The sequence below is a fragment of the Diabrotica virgifera genome, chromosome 3 (assembly GCF_917563875.1).
Source record: "Diabrotica virgifera virgifera chromosome 3, PGI_DIABVI_V3a".
In the NCBI taxonomy this organism is placed as follows: Eukaryota; Metazoa; Arthropoda; class Insecta; order Coleoptera; family Chrysomelidae; genus Diabrotica; species Diabrotica virgifera.
This window is the reverse complement of record NC_065445.1, coordinates 93,385,883-93,405,663: the sequence shown is the minus strand read 5'-3', so window position 1 is coordinate 93,405,663 and position 19,781 is coordinate 93,385,883. Positions and strand designations below refer to the sequence as shown.

General features: G+C 33.4%; 1 protein-coding gene and 1 pseudogene across 1 annotated transcript; both read left to right on the top strand.

Moving 5' to 3' along the window:
• The first annotated feature begins 2,536 nt into the window (after positions 1-2,536).
• On the top strand, positions 2,537-18,501 carry LOC126881923 (zinc finger protein 721-like; annotated as a pseudogene).
• A 19-nt stretch (positions 18,502-18,520) lies between these two features.
• LOC126881933 (protein krueppel-like) lies at positions 18,521-19,529 on the top strand. Its single transcript, XM_050646671.1, has 2 exons — positions 18,521-18,614; positions 18,699-19,529. The coding sequence occupies exons 1-2, from the start codon at positions 18,603-18,605 to the stop codon at positions 19,056-19,058; spliced, it is 372 nt and encodes a 123-aa protein (XP_050502628.1). The 5' UTR covers positions 18,521-18,602; the 3' UTR covers positions 19,059-19,529.
• Positions 19,530-19,781: the final 252 nt, after the last annotated feature.

Below are 19,781 nucleotides of genomic sequence, written 5' to 3'. Positions count from 1 at the left end.
ACTTGAACTTTTCTCCTATTGTGGTTTTTACTTTGTTTATTCTAGAATTACCTACATTTTGTTTATTAATTGTTGTTTCTCTATGCAAAGTGTGGTATGATGAAAGAAACTACAATATATTCTATGTATGTATTAGAAAGATTAATAAAATTAATATTGAGTAATATCAAATATTATATTGAATTGGACTAAGACTATAATCTCGAGTTCGTAATTATTGTATCATTATTTTTGTAAATATGAAAGATGCTAATTCTTGAAGAACTTGATAACAAGCAGCCCATGTGTAATTGTAAGAAAACATTTTGATATTGTAGCCCTGCTACACACTACGTCTTGCCGGTGCAGTTCAAAACTGTGCAGGTATGACGGAACAAAAATATGGTACACTGTACACTGTACGTTGTCTATAGCTGAAGACTACGTAAAAACTGGACTGCGCAAACTTCAGTCTTTCGAGAACTCGACACGATGAGCAGCACGGAAGAGGTTGTTTTAATGGAAGCGTTATTGTATTGTGTATTAATAAAAAAGTAACAAACAAACAAGCAACGACGCTGTAGAAGTAAGTGGAGTAAAAAGGGGCCTGCGGTAAAAACATACATTCACATGTTAACTTAATTAAAGATCATTCATTTTTCAATTCATCAATCACTTCATTTTTCTTATTACTGTCGGAATATGCTCTACTCTTCACCTTCCATAATGCCGGCAAAGATTTGTATAAGTCTAGAAATTCAATTAAGAATTGTTTTGAAACACTTCTTATGTCGCTCATTTCGTCTGGTCTTGGTCTATCCACCTCGAAAACGTTTGCGGAACTGAAGGACGAACTGAATTTCCGGCCACACGTTCAAGTAAAACTGTAGAACCTAAAACTGCACAGGTAAAATCTTCAGCATGTCGACGAGAGTACAGGCCAGCAATGAAACAAATAGAGAAGAAACTTTTGTTGGAGGGAAATTAAAGAGGATGCTAAACTCCAACAGAAGTAAGGAAAATTAATGAAACTAATATGTAACCCAATGGGAACAAAAATGAAAATAAAATTAAAATAATAGAAAGAAAATAGCTTCTCGTTGGAAAAGCCGAAGTAATAAAAATTAAATACTACTTTGCAGTAGTATTAGAGTAGGGAAACTGGTTCGATGATGAAATTGAGGAAAGGGGAATTAAAAGGGATAGAAGTAGAAGTATGAAGAGACAGAGGTAAACTGAATAGAGTTGGCTAGCAAGAGATGCAAGAGAACAACTTGACACTCAAGGATGGATACGGCTCGTTTGCATGCCTGTCGAAGAACAGTAGCTCAAAGTAGATAATGATGACTAGAAAAGGTAAATATTAAGGTAAGAATAATGTACTGAAAATGTATAAAGACGAATAAGTGCTAAAGAAGAACCAATTAAATAAAACTAACAGATCATGGGCGCCAAGAAAATGATCTTCGATCACTCTCCCAGGTATCTTACACTGCTGTCAAATATTAAATATATTATGTAAATATATAAGTAAATGTAAATATAAAGGGAATAAGAATAAATGATGTACAAAATAAATAAACATTTATTAAATTTAACTACCAGATTTTTAACAATCTCTGAGTTAGATCAAATTGAATATAAGTGACTCTAAAATGACAAAGTTATACAAAAGTTATATCTATTTAAGATAACAACAATAATGTTACCTGTTACCAAATTTAATACCTCTTACTTACATATAGGGTACAACTCACATGAGACTACCAAATGGTTATAGTACGCTTGCTACGTACAACTAAATTAAACCCGAAAAATATGACTAATATAAATAAATAGGCAAAAGCCTGATGAAGAGAAAATACAATAATGAATAAGCAAAGTTAAATATACAAATGAATGAAATAGATTGAAGTTACGATAAATATCTAAACAAACGACTTGAATTGACCGAATAAATGAGAGGCTTGCACGCGATACCGTCTTGCCGTCCATACACACGCTCTTACATGCACAAAACGAGTATCTGCAGGCATGCTCTCAGGCAAGACGTAGTGTGTAGTCTGGCCATTTTAGAAAAGAACAGAATTAGAGATCAGAATATACTGAGTGTATCTAAAATAAAGATGTGTTCTTTTATTCTTCCCTAAAATAGCTACTTACCGTTGAAAATTTACCTTATCTACCACAGCCCTTACCTTAACAGTTTTACAGTTTGCTTTTTATTTTAGGGTTACGTGAGAACGAGATTAAAACGAAATCCGAAAGATCGTCGGCAACACACACTGGAAAAAAGTCTTACAATTTTGAGATTTGTTCTAAGCAATGTAGTCAAGCAGGAGATTTAAAAAGGCATTTAAGGGTACACACTGGAGAAAAGCCTTACAAGTGTGAAATTTGTTTTAAACAATTTGGTCAAGTTCAACATTTTAAAACGCATTTAAAGGTACACACTGGAGAAAAGCCTTACATGTGTGAAGTTTGTTTCAAGCAATTTAGTCAAAAAGGAAATTTGAAAATGCATTTGAGAATCCACAGTGGAGAAAAGCCTTACAAGTGAGAAATTTGTTTCAAGCAGTTTAGTGAAGCAGGAAAATTAAAAATGCATTTAAGGGTACACACTGGAGAAAAGCCTTACAAGTGTGAGATTTGTTTTAAACAGTGTAGTCAAGCAGGAGATTTAAAAAGGCATTTAAGGGTACACACTGGAGAAAAGCCTTACCAGTGTGAAATTTGTTCTAAGCAATTTAGTCGAGGTGAACATTTAAAAAGGCATTTAAGGGTACACACAGGAGGAAACCAGTAGAACTGTAAAATTTGTTTTAAGGGAATGGGTACGTATTTTCAGCTGCAATGCTATTTAAATGGGGATTTATTTTTTTCGAATCCTGAGATAACTAAAAAGTATTTTTGAAAAATTTAAACGCAGAATGAAAGATTACGTTCTTACCGAGGGCCGAAAGTCTATGAAAACTTCTATAATGTTTATTTGAATAAGTTACAGGTGAAAAGCTAAGAGAAAATGTAGTGTGCTTTTTAATTTCAAATATCTCATTCAAAAGAAACTTTTTATTTATTCTAAGGGACTTTCGGCCCTCCATAATAATTTAGTCTTTCATTCTGCGTTTAAATTTTTTAAAAATATTTGTGGACATAAAAAATGGACACCATGTCCGTGGTGATATTTTCCAAATCGAACATTTGCTATCTTTGTCATACAACGCACTGAGTCAAATAGAATATGATGACAAGGCAGTGATAGTTTTAAATATTTGACTTGGCATCGGGAATATTTTGAGTTGTTGATTAAATAATATTGATAGTGTATTTGATAAATGATTGATTTAAGACGTGAACTTAATGAAAAGTTATTGTTTAATATTTATGGAAGATATATTCTGTTACCCAAGTATTTTGTTGTTAAAGATGTTCAAAATAATTGTAAGCGTTCCATAGTAACAATATATTATTAAAAAATCACTTTAACACTTTTCCTCTTTTCTCGATTGAGTATTAGTTTTTGTTGTACGTACATATAAATTATTACAATCACTGAATACATAGTTGGTGAAAAAATTATCGCATTAACTGAATTAATAATTTCCAATTATACAAATAACAGTTATCCAAGAACCTTTAAAAGCCGTCTCTTTAAGTTAATCATGACATTATCAAGTAGAATGACATTCTAGTAATGTTTACATACCCATACCAGTGTAAATTTTACTGCACGTAATTTGCCGTGTAAAGACAGAAAAAGTAGGGATAGCCGTAAAATATTTGCGAATTATGTACCGATGGCCTTAAGCAGTAACTTGAGGAAGTTTATTAACTAACAGTGCAGGAATTACGATAATCACAGGCGACGACGGGTTTTTAAAAAAATTGAAATACAGTTTGTTGATAACATATTTATAATTTTGAAAATACAGTAACAAATACAAAACTAAAAGCTCTGAATATAATTAAATACTGGTATATATTAATTATCGGTCGATCGGATAGCTCAGTACGACTAGAGGCTGACGCGGCTGACCCACACTTCACTTCGCCGTGAGGTATGTGAGTTCAAGCCCAGCCCAGGCCATCGGAAAAACAAAAAGGCTAACGCGTCAGTATAAAATTCTAAATATGAATCTGGCGCTTAGAGTGGAACATGCGGGCATCTGATCGACCTATGAGGGAGTAATACGGCAAGGGATAAGGGCTTGCGGTTCGGTGATACTCCCCATAGATCCCTACCGAAGGGCGTTGACGCCTAGGAACGGTGTATACATATATATTAATTATCGTCGGTCCGGTGCCAAAATCACGAATATGCATAATTATTGATGTTTTGAGAAAAATGCGTTAAGCATTGGGAAAAGTGTTAAAAATAGAAATTTCAATTTATGAAACTAACCACTTTTGGAAATTTACTTTTATAAAACAAATTGACGGCTGAAATTTTGGAAATTTTTAATGTTTTTCAAAAAAAATAATGCACATTCGTTGTTTTGGCCTTTCAAAATTTAAGAGATAATTGTGTTTCGTTAAAACAAATCAAACGATATATTGATAAAATGATCTAGTTTTATTGAGAACATAAGTCAATTATAAAAGTTACAGTTTTCGCCATCATCGGACCGAACAAAATAAAAAAGAAACATCAAAGATTTCTCAAAAAACAAAATATTTTCTATGTAGAAAAAAAATTAAAATAAATCATAGCCATTTACTCTTCTTAAAAACTGATATAAAACAATGTCGTTCAATCTTCTTCAGTATCGAATTCTTCACCAATATCGGGTTCCGGTAGATTGTCGCTCCCCGTTTGATTTTTTTAAGGAGCCATAAAAATAGTGGCAACCTCTTGGCATTTTCACATACTTGCACATTTTATCTAAGTCCTTTCATTTTGCCTCGCTAATAGGTAAGTCATTTTGATACGCCTTTTGTAACTCTGTTTGACACGGTCTCGTGTTTTTTTGCAGTCCACTTCAATAAAAACATCGGTAAAGTTTACTTTGTAAAGAACTTTTATGGCATTATTTTCTTTTGAAGACAGTAAAGCTTTCTCCAAGGAATTTCACTTAATTTAAAGGAATCCATGTAAAGTAAATTTAAAGTAAATCCATGCTGGACGAAAAAATTGCGAGCCAAAATGCTTTATTTCCTCAATCGACTATTGCGGCCGACCGACCTGCTCTGTCCCGTCATACAGCTGACCGACTATAATAACTTTTATTTATATTTAATTTAGAACGTGTGTACTGATTTTCAGCCTTAATAAATGGAAATAATTACCTTCGTAGGAAAGCAACTTTGATACCCTCTCAGTAACCCCTGTTCTACGTTTCGCTTGACCGACCGCAGTATGTTTCTCTACACACTCACAGTAATCAACTGTGAAAAATCTAGCTTTAGTAAATTCAAATAGATTTTTCAGCGCTCTCTCTTGGTCTATTACCGCCCGTCAGCATTAAACATTCTGGACTCTTGCAGTACTAAAGGCGACGTACTGGAATAGCATATACAGCATTTGTAATTATAAAAAAGCATGTCAAAACCACCTGTTTCAGTCTGGTTCGTTTTCTTTGATTTTGGGAAGAAATGGAAATTTAATTCTGGGTTCCTTTTAACCTAAGAATTACAACGGGAACACAACAATAGTAATTCATTTTTAAAGCTAAAATAAAGTACTAAAAAAACTTGAAAAAACACAGTATACCTTCAACGTGAAAAAAAAATAAATAATGGCTCTTAGCTTGGTTACTACAATAGTCACTAGAGGGCGTAATGCTTATGACGAAATGCCAATAGAAGTGTGAAATTTGTTTTAAGCAATATTCTCAAGGACGTTTATTCAAACGTCATAAAATAACGAAGTTTTATCTCAATTTATACAAATACCTGAAAATCCGGGTTTTGCGACGTATTAACAAGGAGTTTGGACGACAAAATATTAACAGACCAAAATAAACTTTTAGAGATAAAGTGTAGGAACCGTATCCGTCTGGTGCAGAATACGCCGCCCTCTATATAATTATATGAGCCTTTATCATCACTTGAACTTTTCTCCTATTGTGGTTTTTACTTTGTTTATTCTAGAATTATGTACCTACATTTTGCTTATTAATTGTTGTTTCTGTATGCAAAGTGTGGTGTAATGAGGGAAACTATAAGATATTCTATGTATGTATTAGAAAGATTAATAAAATTAATATTGAGTAATATCAAATATTACATTGAATTGAACTAAGACTGTATAATCTCGAGTTAGTATTTATTGTATCATTATTTTTCTAAATATGAAAGATGCTAATTCTTGAAGAACTTGATAACAAGCAGCTCATGTGTAATTGTAAGAAAACATTTTGATATTATAGCCTGGCTAAACACTTCGTCTTGCCTGTGCAGTTCAAAACTGTGCAGGTATGACGGAACAAAAAGACGGTACACCGTACGTTGTCTACACGTTAAGACTGCGTAAAAACTGGACTGCGCAAACTTCAGTCTTTCGAGAACTCGACACGATAAGCAGCACGGAAGAGGTTGTTTTAGTGGAAGCGTTATTGTATTGTTTATTAATAAAAAAGCAACAAACAAGCAACGACGCTGTAGAAGTAAGTGTAGTAAAAAGGGGCTCCTGCGGAGAAACATACATTCATATGTTAAATTAATTAAAGATCATTCATTTTTCAATTCATCAATCACTTCATTTTTCTTATTCCTGTCGGAATATGCTCTACTCTTCACCTTCCTTAATGCCGGCAAAGATTTGTATAAGTCTAGAAATTCAATTGAGAATTGTTTTGAAACACTTCTTATGTCGCTCATTTCGTCTGGTCTTGGTCTATCCACCTTAAAAACGTTTGCGGAACTGAAGAACGGACTGAATTTCCGGCCACACGTTCAAGTAAAACTATAGAACCTAAAACTGCACAGGTAAAATCTTCAGCATGTCGACGAGAGTACAGGCCGCGCTTAGAGGCTTGCACGCGATACCGTCTTGCCGTCCATACACACGATTTTACATGCACAAACGAGTCTCTGCAGGCATGCTCTCGGGCAAGACGTAGTGTGTAGCCTGGACATTTTAGTAAAGAACAGAATTAGAGATCAGAATATACCGAGTGTATGTAAAATAAAGATGTGTTCTTTTATTCTCCCCTAAAATAGCTACTTACCATTGAAAATTTACCTTATCTACCACAGCCCTTACCTTAACAGTTTTACAGTTTGCTTTTTATTTTAGGGTTACGTGATAACGAGATTAAAACGAAATCCGAAAGATCGTCGGCAACACACACTGGAAAAAAGTCTTACAAGTGTGAGATTTGTTCTAAGCAATGTAGTCAAGCAAGAGATTTAAAAAGGCATTTAAGGGTACACACTGGAGAAAAGCCTTACAAGTGTGAAATTTGTTTTAAACAATTTAGTCAAGTTCAACATTTAAAAAGGCATTTAAAGGTACACACTGGAGAAAAGCCTTACATGTGTGAAGTTTGTTTCAAGCAATTTAGTCAAAAAGGAAATTTGAAAATGCATTTGAGAATCCACAGTGGAGAAAAGCCTTACAAGTGCGAAATTTGTTTCAAGCAGTTTAGTAAAGCAGGAAAATTAAAAATGCATTTAAGGGTACACACTGGAGAAAAGCCTTACAAGTGTGAGATTTGTTCTAAACAATGTAGTCAAGCAGGAGATTTAAAAAGGCATTTAAGGGTACACACTGGAGAAAAGCCTTACAAGTGTGAAATTTGTTCTAAGCAATTTAGTCGAGGTGAACATTTAAAAAGGCATTTAAGGGTACACACAGGAGGAAACCAGTAGAACTGTAAAATTTGTTTTAAGGGAATGGGTACGTATTTTCAGCTGTAATGCTATTTAAATGGGGATTTATTTTTTTCGAATCCTGAGATAACTAATAAGTATTTTTGAAAAATTTAAACGCAGAATGAAAGATTACGTTCTTACCGAGGGCCGAAAGTCCCTGAAAACTTCTATAATGTTTATTTGAATAAGTTACAGGTGAAAAGCTAAGAGAAAATGTAGTGTGCTTTTTAATTTGAAATATCTCATTCAAAAGAAACTTTTTATTTATTCTAAGGGACTTTCGGCCCTCGATAATAATTTAGTCTTTCATTCTGCGTTTAAATTTTTTAAAAATATTTGTGGGCATAAAAAAAATGGACACCATGTCCGTGGTGATATTTTCCAAATCGAACATTTGCTATCTTTGTCATACAACGCACTGAGTCAAATAGAATATGATGACAAGACAGTGATAGTTTTAAATATTTGACTTGGCATCGGGAATATTTTGAGTTGTTGATTAAATTATATTGATAGTGTATTTGTTAAATGATTGATTGAAGACGTGAACTTAATAAAAAGTTATTTATTGTTTAATATTTATGGAAGATCCAAGCAGAGAATACATCAGGATATATTCTGTGACCCAAGTATTTTGTTGTTAAAGATGTTCAAAATAATTGTAAGCGTTCCATAGTAACAATATATTATTAAAAAATCACTAACACTTTTCCTATTTTCTCGATTGAGTATTAGTTTTTGTTGTAAATATAAATTATTACAATCACTGAATACATAGTTAGTGAAAAAATTATCGCATTAACTGAATTAATAATTTCCAATTATACAAATAACAGTTATCCAAGAACATTCAAAAGCCGTCTCTTTAAAGTCAATCATGACATTGTCAAGTAGAATGAAATTCTAGTAATGTTTACATACCCATACCAGTGTAAATTTTACTGCACGTAATTTGCCGTGTAAAGACAGAAAAAGTAGGGATAGCCGTAAAATATTTGCGAATTATGTACCGATGGCCTTAAACAGTAACTTGAGGAAGTTTATTAACTAACAGTGCAGGAATCACGATAATCACAGGCGACGACGGGTTTTTTAAAAAATTGAAATACAATTTGTTGATAACATATTTATAATTTTGAAAATACAGTAACAAATACAAAACTAAAAGCTCTGAATATAATTAAATACTGGTATATATTAATTATCGGTCGATCGGATAGCTCAGTGCGACTAGCGGCTGACGCGGCTGACCCACACTTCACTTCGCCGTGAGGTATGTGAGTTCAAGCCCAGCCCAGGCCATCGGAAAAACAAAAAGGCTAACGCGTCAGTATTAAATTCTAAATAGGAATCTGGCGCTTAGAGTGGAATATGCGGGCATCTGATCGACCTATGAGGGAGTAGTACGACAAGGGATAAGGGCTTGCGGCTCGGGGATACTCCCCCATAGATCCCTACCGAAGTGCGTTCACGCCTAAGAACGGTGTATACATATATATTAATTATCGTCGGTCCGGTGCCAAAATCACGAATATGCATAATTATTGATGTTTTGAGAAAAATGCGTTAAGCATTGGGAAAAGTGTTAAAAATAGAAATTTCAATTTATGAAACTAACCACTATTGGAAATTTACTTTTATAAAACATTAAAATAATTGACGGCTGAAATTTTGGAAATTTGTAATGTTTTTCCAAAAAAATTATGCACATTCGTTGTTTTGGCCTTTCAAAATTTAAGAGATAATTGTGTTTCATTAAAACAAATCAAACGATATATTGATAAAATGATCTAGTTTTATTGAGAACATAAGTCAATTATAAAAGTTACAGTTTTCGCCATCATCGGACCGAACAAAATAAAAAAGAAACATCAAAGATTTCTCAGAAAACAAAATATTTTCTATGTAGAAAAAAAATTAAAATAAATCATAGCCATTTAATCTTCTTAAAAACTGATATAAAACAATGTCGTTCAATCTTCTTCAGTATCAAATTCTTCACCAATATCGGGTTCCGGTAGATTGTCGCTCCCCGTTTGATTTTTTTAAGGAGCCATAAAAATAGTGGCAGCTTCTTGGCATTTTTATTTATATACTTTTTATTTACCAACTTTTATTTATATTTAATTTAGAACGTGTGTACTGATTTTCAGCCTAAGTAAATGGAAATAATTACCTTCGTAGGAAAGCAACTTTGAACCCTCTCAGTAACCCCTGTTCTACGTTTCGCTTGACCGACCGCAGTATGTTTCTCTACACACTCACAGTAATCAACTGTGAAAAATCTAGCTTTAGGAAATTCAAATAGATTTTTCAGCGCTCCCTCTTGGTCTATTACCGCCCGTCAGCATTAAACATTCTGGACTCTTGCAGTACTAAAGGCGACGTACTGGAATAGCATATACAGCATTTGTAATTATAAAAAAGCATGTCAAAACCACCTGTTTCAGTCTGGTTCGTTTTATTTGATTTTGGGAAGAAATGGAAATTTAATTCTGGGTTCCTTTTAACCTAAGAATTACAACGGGAACACAACAATAGTAATTCATTTTTAAAGCTAAAATAAAGTACTAAAAAAACTTGAAAAACACAGTATACCTTCAACGTAAAAAAATAAATAATGGCTCTTAGCTTGGTTACTACAATAGTCACTAGAGGGCGTAATGCTTATGACGAAATGCCAATAGAAGTGTGAAGTTTTTTAAGCAATATTCTCAAAGAATATTCAAACGTCATAAAATAACGAAGTTTTATCTCAATTTATACAAATACCTGAAAATCCGGGTTTTGCGACGTATTAACAAGGAGTTTGGACGACAACATATTAACAGACCAAAATAAACTTTTAGAGATAAAGTGTAGGAACCGTATCCGGCTGGTGCAGAATACGCCGCCCTCTATATGATTATATGAGCCTTTATCATTACTTGAACTTTTCTTCTATTGTGGTTTTTACTTTGTTTATTCTAGAATTACCTATATTTTGCTTATTAATTGTTGTTTCTGTATGCAAAGTGTGGTGTAATGAGAGAAACTATGAGATATTCTATGTATGTATTAGAAAGATTAATAAAATTAATATTGAGTAATATCAAATATTATATTGAATTGGACTAAGACTGTATAATCTCGAGTTAGTAATTATTGTACCATTATTTTTCTAAATATGAAAGATGCTAATTCTTGAAGAATTTGATAACAAGCAGCTCATGTGTAATTGTAAGAAAACATTTTGATATTATAGCCTGGCTAAACACTACGTCTTGCCGGTGCAGTTCAAAACTGTGCAGGTATGACGGAACAAAAAGACGGTACACCGTACGTTGTCTACACGTTAAGACTGCGTAAAAACTGGACTGCGCAAACTTCAGTCTTTCGAGAACTCGACACGATAAGCAGCACGGAAGAGGTTGTTTTAATGGAAGCGTTATTGAATTGTTTATTAATAAAAAAGCAACAAACAAGCAACGACGCTGTAGAAGTAAGTGTGGTAAAAAGGGGCTCCTGCGGAGAAACATACATTCATATGTTAAATTAATTAAAGATCATTCATTTTTCAATTCATCAATCACGTCATTTTTCTTATTCCTGTCGGAATATACTCTACTCTTCACCTTCCATAATGCCGGCAAAGATTTGTATAAGTCTAGAAATTCAATTGAGAATTGTTTTGAAACACTTCTTATGTCGCTCATTTCGTCTGGTCTTGGTCTATACACCTTGAAAACGTTTGCGGAACTGAAGAACGGACTGAATTTCCGGCCACACGTTCAAGTAAAACTATAGAACCTAAAACTGCACAGGTAAAATCTTCAGCATGTCGACGAGAGTACAGGCCGCGCTTAGAGGCTTGCACGCGATACCGTCTTGCCGTCAATACACACGATTTTACATGCACAAACGAGTCTCTGCAGGCATGCTCTCAGGCAAGACGTAGTGTGTATCCTGGACATTTTAGTAAAAAACAGAATTAGAGATAAGAATATACCGAGTGTATGTAAAATAAAGATTTGTTCTTTTTTTCTCCCCTAAAATAGCTACTTACCATTGAAAATTTACCTTATCTACCACAGCCCTTACCTTAACAGTTTTACAGTTTGCTTTTTATTTTAGGGTTACGTGATAACGAGATTAAAACGAAATCCGAAAGATCGTCGGCAACACACACTGGAAAAAAGTCTTACAAGTGTGAGATTTGTTCTAAGCAATGTAGTCAAGCAAGAGATTTAAAAAGGCATTTAAGGGTACACACTGGAGAAAAGCCTTACAAGTGTGAAATTTGTTTTAAACAATTTAGTCGAGATGGAGATTTAAAAAGGCATTTAAGGGTACACACTGGAGAAAAGCCTTACAAGTGTGAAATTTGTTTTAAACAATTTAGTCAAGTTCAACATTTAAAAAGGCATTTAAAGGTACACACTGGAGAAAAGCCTTACATGTGTGAAGTTTGTTTCAAGCAATTTAGTCAAAAAGGAAATTTGAAAATGCATTTGAGAATCCATAGTGGAGAAAAGCCTTACAAGTGCGAAATTTGTTTCAAGCAGTTTAGTAAAGCAGGAAAATTAAAAATGCATTTAAGGGTACACACTGGAGAAAAGCCTTACAAGTGTGAGATTTGTTCTAAGCAATATAGTCAAGCAGGAGATTTAAAAAGGCATTTAAGGGTACACACTGGAGAAAAGCCTTACAAGTGTGAGATTTGTTCTAAGCAATGTAGTCAAGAAGGAAAATTAAAAATGCATTTAAGGGTACACACTGGAGAAAAGCCTTACAAGTGTGAGATTTGTTCTAAACAATGTAGTCAAGCAGGAGATTTAAAAAGGCATTTAAGGGTACACACTGGAGAAAAGCCTTACAAGTGTGAAATTTGTTCTAAGCAATTTAGTCGAGGTGAACATTTAAAAAGGCATTTAAGGGTACACACAGGAGGAAACCAGTAGAACTGTAAAATTTGTTTTAAGGGAATGGGTACGTATTTTCAGCCGCAATGCTATTTAAATGGGGATTTATTTTTTTCGAATCCTGAGATAACTAATAAATATTTTTGAAAAATTTAAACGCACAATGAAAGATTACGTTCTTACCGAGGGCCGAAAGTCTATGAAAACTTCTATAATGTTTATTTGAATAAGTTACAGGTGAAAAGCTAAGAGAAAATGTAGTGTGCTTTTTAATTTCAAATATCTCATTCAAAAGAAACTTTTTATTTATTCTAAGGGACTTTCGGCCCTCGATAATAATTTAGTCTTTCATTCTGCGTTTAAATTTTTTAAAAATATTTGTGGACATAAAAAATGGACACCATGTCCGTGGTGATATTTTCCAAATCGAACATTTGCTATCTTTGTCATACAACGCACTGAGTCAAATAGAATATGATGACAAGGCAGTGATAGTTTTAAATATTTGACTTGGCATCGGGAATATTTTGAGTTGTTGATTAAATAATATTGATAGTGTATTTGATAAATGATTGATTTAAGACGTGAACTTAATGAAAAGTTATTTATTGTTTAATATTTATGGAAGATCCAAGCAGAGAATACATCAGGATATATTCTGTGACCCAAGTATTTTGTTGTTAAAATGTTCAAAATAAGTGTAAGCGTTCCATAGTAACAATATATTATTAAAAAATCACTAACACTTTTCCTATTTTCTCGATTGAGTATTAGTTTTTGTTGTACATATAAATTAATACAATCACTGAATACATAGTTGGTGAAAAAATTATCGCATTAACTGAATTAATAATTTCCAATTATACAAATAACAGTTATCCAAGAACATTCAAAAGCCGTCTCTTTAAAGTTAATCATGACATTGTCAAGTAGAATGACATTCTAGTAATGTTTACATACCCATACCAGTGTAAATTTTACTGCACGTAATTTGCCGTGTAAAGACAGAAAAAGTAGGGATAGCCGTAAAATATTTGCGAATTATGTACCGATGGCCTTAAGCAGTAACTTGAGTAAATTTATTAACTAACAGTGCAGGAATCACGATAATCACAGGCCACGACGGGTTTTTAAAAAAATTGAAATACAATTTGTTGATAACATATAATTTTGAAAATACAGTAACAAATACAAAACGAAAAGCTCTGAATATAATTAAATACTGGTATATATTAATTATCGGTCGATAGGATAGCTCAGTGCGACTAGCGGCTGACCCACACTTCACTTCGCCGTGAGGTATGTGAGTTCAAGCCCAGCCCAGGCCATCGGAAAAACAAAAAGGCTAACGCGTCAGTATAAAATTCTAAATATGAATCTGGCGCTTAGAGTGGAATATGCGGGCATCTGATCGACTTATGAGGGAGTAGTACGGCAAGGGATAAGGGCTTGCAGCTCGGTGATACTCCCCCATAGATCCCTACCGAAGGGCGTTGACGTCTAAGAACGGTGTATACATATATATTAATTCTCGTCGGTCCGGTGCCAAAATCACGAATATGCATAATTATTGATGTTTTGAGAAAAATGCGTTAAGCATTGGGAAAAGTGTTAAAAATAGAAATTTCAATTTATGAAACTAACCACTATTGGAAATTTACTTTTATAAAACATTAAAATAATTGACGGCTGAAATTTTGGAAATTTGTAATGTTTTTCCAAAAAAATAATGCACATTCGTTGTTTTGGCCTTTCAAAATTTAAGAGATAATTGTGTTTCGTTAAAACAAATCAAACGATATATTGATAAAATGATCTAGTTTTATTGAGAACATAAGTCAATTATAAAAGTTACAGTTTTCGCCATCATCGGACCGAACAAAATAAAAAAGAAACATCAAAGATTTCTCAAAAAACAAAATATTTTCTATGTAGAAAAAAAATTAAAATAAATCATAGCCATTTATTCTTCTTAAAAACTGATATAAAACAATGTTCAATCTTCTTCAGTATCGAATTCTTCACCAATATCGGGTTCCGGTAGATTGTCGCTCCCCGTTTGATTTTTTTAAGGAGCCATAAAAATAGTGGCAACCTCTTGGCATTTTCACATACTTGCACATTTTATCTAAGTCCTTTCATTTTGCCTCGCTAATAGGTAAGTCATTTTGATACGCCTTTTGTAACTTTGTTTGATACGGTCTCGTGTTTTTTTGCAGTCCACTTCAATAAAAACATCGGTAAAGTTTACTTTGTAAAGAACTTTTATGGCATTATGTTCTTTTGAAGACAGTAAAGCTTTCTCCAAGGAATTTCACTTAATTTAAAGGAATCCATGTAAAGTAAATTTAAAGTAAATCCATGCTGGACGAAAAAATTGCAAGCCAAAATGCTTTATTTTCTCAATCGACTATTGCGGCCGACCGACCGGCTCTGTCCCGTCATACAGCTGACCGACTAAAATAACTTTTATTTATATTTAATTTAGAACGTGTGTACTGATTTTCAGCCTTAGTAAATGGAAATAATTACCTTCGTAGGAAAGCAACTTTGATACCCTCTCAGTAACCCCTGTTCTACGTTTCGCTTGACCGACCGCAGTATGTTTCTCTACACACTCACAGTAATCAACTGTGAAAAATCTAGCTTTAGTAAATTCAAATAGATTTTTCAGCGCTCCCTCTTGGTCTATTACCGCCTGTCAGCATTAAACATTCTGGACTCGTGCAATACTAAATGCGACGTACTGGAATAGCATATACAGCATTTGTAATTATAAAAAAGCATGTCAAAACCACCTGTTTCAGTCTGGTTGGTTTTCTTTAATTTTGGGAAGAAATGGAAATTTAATTCTGGGTTCCTTTTAACCTAAGAATTATAACGGGAACACAACAATAGTAATTCATTTTTAAAGCTAAAATAAAGTACTAAAAAAACTTGAAAAACACAGTATACCTTCAACGTGAAAAAAAAAAATAAATAATGGCTCTTGGCTTGGTTACTACAATAGTCACTAGAGGGCGTAATGCTTATGACGAAATGCCAGTAGAAATGTGAAATTTGTTTTAAGCAATATTCTCAAAGAAGTTTATTCAAACGTCATAAAATAACGAAGTTTTATCTCAATTTATACAAATACCTGAAAATCCGGGTTTTGCGACGTATTAACAAGGAGTTTGGACGACAAAATATTAACAGACCAAAATAAACTTTTAGAGATAAAGTGTAGGAACCGTATCCGTCTGGTGCAGAATACGCCGCCCTCTATATAATTATATGAGCCTTTATCATCACTTGAACTTTTCTCCTATTGTGGTTTTTACTTTGTTTATTCTAGAATTACCTACATTTTGCTTATTAATTGTTTCTGTATGCAAAGTGTGGTGTAATGAGAGAAACTATAAGATATTCTATGTATGTATTAGAAAGATTAATAAAATTAATATTGAGTAATATCAAATATTACATTGAATTGAACTAAGACTGTATAATCTCGAGTTAGTATTTATTTTATCATTATTTTTCTAAATATGAAAGATGCTAATTCTTGAAGAACTTGATAACAAGCAGCTCATGTGTAATTGTAAGAAAACATTTTGATATTATAGCCTGGCTAAACACTACGTCTTGCCGGTGCAGTTCAAAACTGTGCAGGTATGAAGGAACAAAAAGACGGTACACCGTACGTTGTCTACACGTTAATACTGCGTAAAAACTGGACTGCGCAAACTTCAGTCTTTCGAGAACTCGACACGATAAGCAGCACGGAAGAGATTGTTTTGATGGAAGCGTTATTGTATTGTTTATTAATAAAAAAGCAACAAACAAGCAACGACGCTGTAGAAGTAAGTGTAATAAAAAGGGACTCCTGCGGAGAAACATACATTCATATGTTAAATTAATTAAAGATCATTCATTTTTCAATTCATCACTCACTTCATTTTTCTTATTCCTGTCGGAATATGCTCTACTCTTCACCTTCCATAATGCCGGCAAAGATTTGTATAAGTCTAGAAATTCAATTGAGAATTGTTTTGAAACACTTCTTATGTCGCTCATTTCGTCTGGTCTTGGTCTATCCACCTTGAAAACGTTTGCGGAACTGAAGAACGGACTGAATTTCCGGCCACACGTTCAAGTAAAACTATAGAACCTAAAACTGCACAGGTAAAATCTTCAGCATGTCGACGAGAGTACAGGCCGCGCTTAGAGGCCTGCACGTGATACCGTCTTGCCGTCCATACACACGCTCTTACATGCACAAACGAGTCTCTGCAGGCATGCTCTCAGGCAAGACGTAGTGTGTAGCCTGGCCATTTTAGAAAAGAACCGAATTAGAGATCAGAATATACTGAGTGTATGTAAAATAAAGATGTGTCCTTTTATTCTCTCCGAAAATAGCTACTTATCATTGAAAATTTACCTTATCTACCACAGCCCTTACCTTAACAGTTTTACAGTTTGCTTTTTATTTTAGGGTTGCGTGAGAACGAGATTAAAACGAAATCCGAAAGATCGTCAGCAACACACACTGGAGAAAAGCCTTACAGGTGTGAAATTTGTTCTAAGCAATTTAGTCGAGATGGAGATTTAAAAAGGCATTTAAGGGTACACACTGGAGAAAAGCCTTACAAGTGTGAAATTTGTTTTAAACAATATGGTGGAGTTGAACATTTTAAAACGCATTTAAAGGTACACACTGGAGAAAAGCCTTCCATGTGTGAAATTTGTTTCAAGCAATTTAGTAAAGACGGAAATTTAAAAAGGCATTTAAGGGTGCACACTGGAGAAAAGCCTTACAAGTGTGAAATTTGTTTTAAGCAATTTAGTGAAGCAAGAAATTTAAAAATGCATTTAAGGTTGCACACTGGAGAAAAGCCTTACAAGTGTGAAATTTGTTTTAAGCAATTTAGTGAAGCAAGAAATTTAAAAATGCATTTAAGGGTGCACACTGGAGAAAAGTACAAGTGCGAAATTTGTTTCAAGCAATTTAGTACAGCAGGAAATTTAAAAATGCATTTAAGGGTACACACTGAAGAAAAGCCTTACAAGTGCGAACTTTGTTTTAAACATTTTAGTCAAGCTGGGGTTTTGAAAAATCATTTAAGGGTACACACTGGAGAAAAGCCTTACAAGTGTGAAATGTGTTTCAAGCAATTTAGTGAAGCAGGAAATTTAAAAATGCATTTAAGGGTGCACACTAGAGAAAAGCCTTACAAGTGCGAAATTTGTTTCAAGCAATTTAGTACAGCAGGAAATTTAAAAATGCATTTAAGGGTACACACTGAAGAAAAGCCTTACAAGTGCGAACTTTGTTTTAAACATTTTAGTCAAGCTGGGGTTTTGAAAAATCATTTAAGGGTACACACTGGAGAAAAGCCTTACAAGTGTGAAATGTGTTTCAAGCAATTTAGTGAAGCAGGAAATTTAAAAATGCATTTAAGGGTACACACTGGAGAAAAGCCTTACAAGTGCGAAATTTGTTTTAAACAATTTAGTCGAGATGAAGATTTAAAAAGACATTTAAGGGTACACACTGGAGAAAAGCCTTACAAGTGTGAAATTTGTTTTAAGCAATTTAGTGAAGCAAGAAATTTAAAAATGCATTTAAGGGTGCACACTGGAGAAAAGCCTTACAGTGTGAAATTTGTTTTAAGCAATTTAGTGAAGCAAGAAATTTAAAAATACATTTAAGGGTGCACACTGGAGAAAAGCCTTACAAGTACGAAATTTGTTTCAAGCAATTTAGTAAAGCAGGAAATATAAAAATGCATTTAAGGGTACACATTTTGTTAACATTTTAGTTAAGCTGGAGCTTTGAAAAATCATTTAAGGGTACACACTGGAGAAAAGCCTTACAAGTGTGAAATTTGTTTTAAGCAATTTAGTGAAGCAAGAAATTTAAAAATGCATTTAAGGGTGCACACTGGAGAAAAGCCTTACAAGTGCGAAATTTGTTTCAAGCAATTTGGTCAAGAGGGAAATTTGAAAATACATTTAAAGTTACACACTGGAGAAAAGCCTTACAAGTGTGAAATTTGTTACAAGCAATTTAGTGAAGCAGAGAATTTAAAAATGCATTTAAGGGTACACACTGGAGAAAAGCCTTACAAGTGTGAAATTTGTTTCAAGCAATTTAGTGAAGCAGGAAATTTAAAAATGCATTTAAGGGTACACACTGGAGAAAAGCCTTACAAGTGCGAAATTTGTTTTAAACAATTTGGTCGAGTTGAGCATTTGAAAAGGCATGTAAAGAGGCACACTGGAGAAAAGCCTTACAAGTGCGAAATTTGTTCTAAGCAATTTACTCAAGATGGAAATTTAAAAAATCATTTGTGGGAACACACTGGAGAAAACCAGTAGAACTGTAAAATTTGTTTTAAGCAGTATCTTTAGGAAGTTCATTAACTTACAGTGCAGGAATTAATCTTAAGCGAAAACGGGTTTTTAAAAGAATAGAAATACCTACAATTTGTTGGTAACATATTATTTTGAAAATACAGTAACAAATACAAAACTAAAAGCTCTGAATATCATTAAACACTGGTATATAATATCGTCGGTCCGGTGCCAAAATCACGAATATGTATAATATTTGATGTTTTGAGAAAAATGCGTTAAACATTGGGCACAGTGTTTCAATTTCAAAAGAAATTTCAATTTATGAAACTAACCACTATTGAAAATTGACTTTTATAAAACATTAAAATAATTGATGGTTGAAATTTTGGAAATTTGTAATGTTTTTTCCACAAAAATAATGCACATTCGTTGTTTTGGCCTTTCAAAATTTAAGACAATATTGTGTTTCCTTAAAACAAATAAAACGATAATATTGAGAAAATGATGTAGTTTTATTGAGAACATAAGTCAATTATAAAAGTTATAGTTTTCGTCATCATCGGACTGAACAAAATAAAAAACGAACATCAAAGATTTCTCAAAAACCAAAATATTTTCTATGTAGAAAAAAATTAAAATAAATCATAGCCATTTACATTGTACTCTAAAGCTTTCTCCAAGGAATTTCACTTAAATTAAAGGAATTATTATTTAAAAACCCTACAACAAACGGAGATGGTGTGA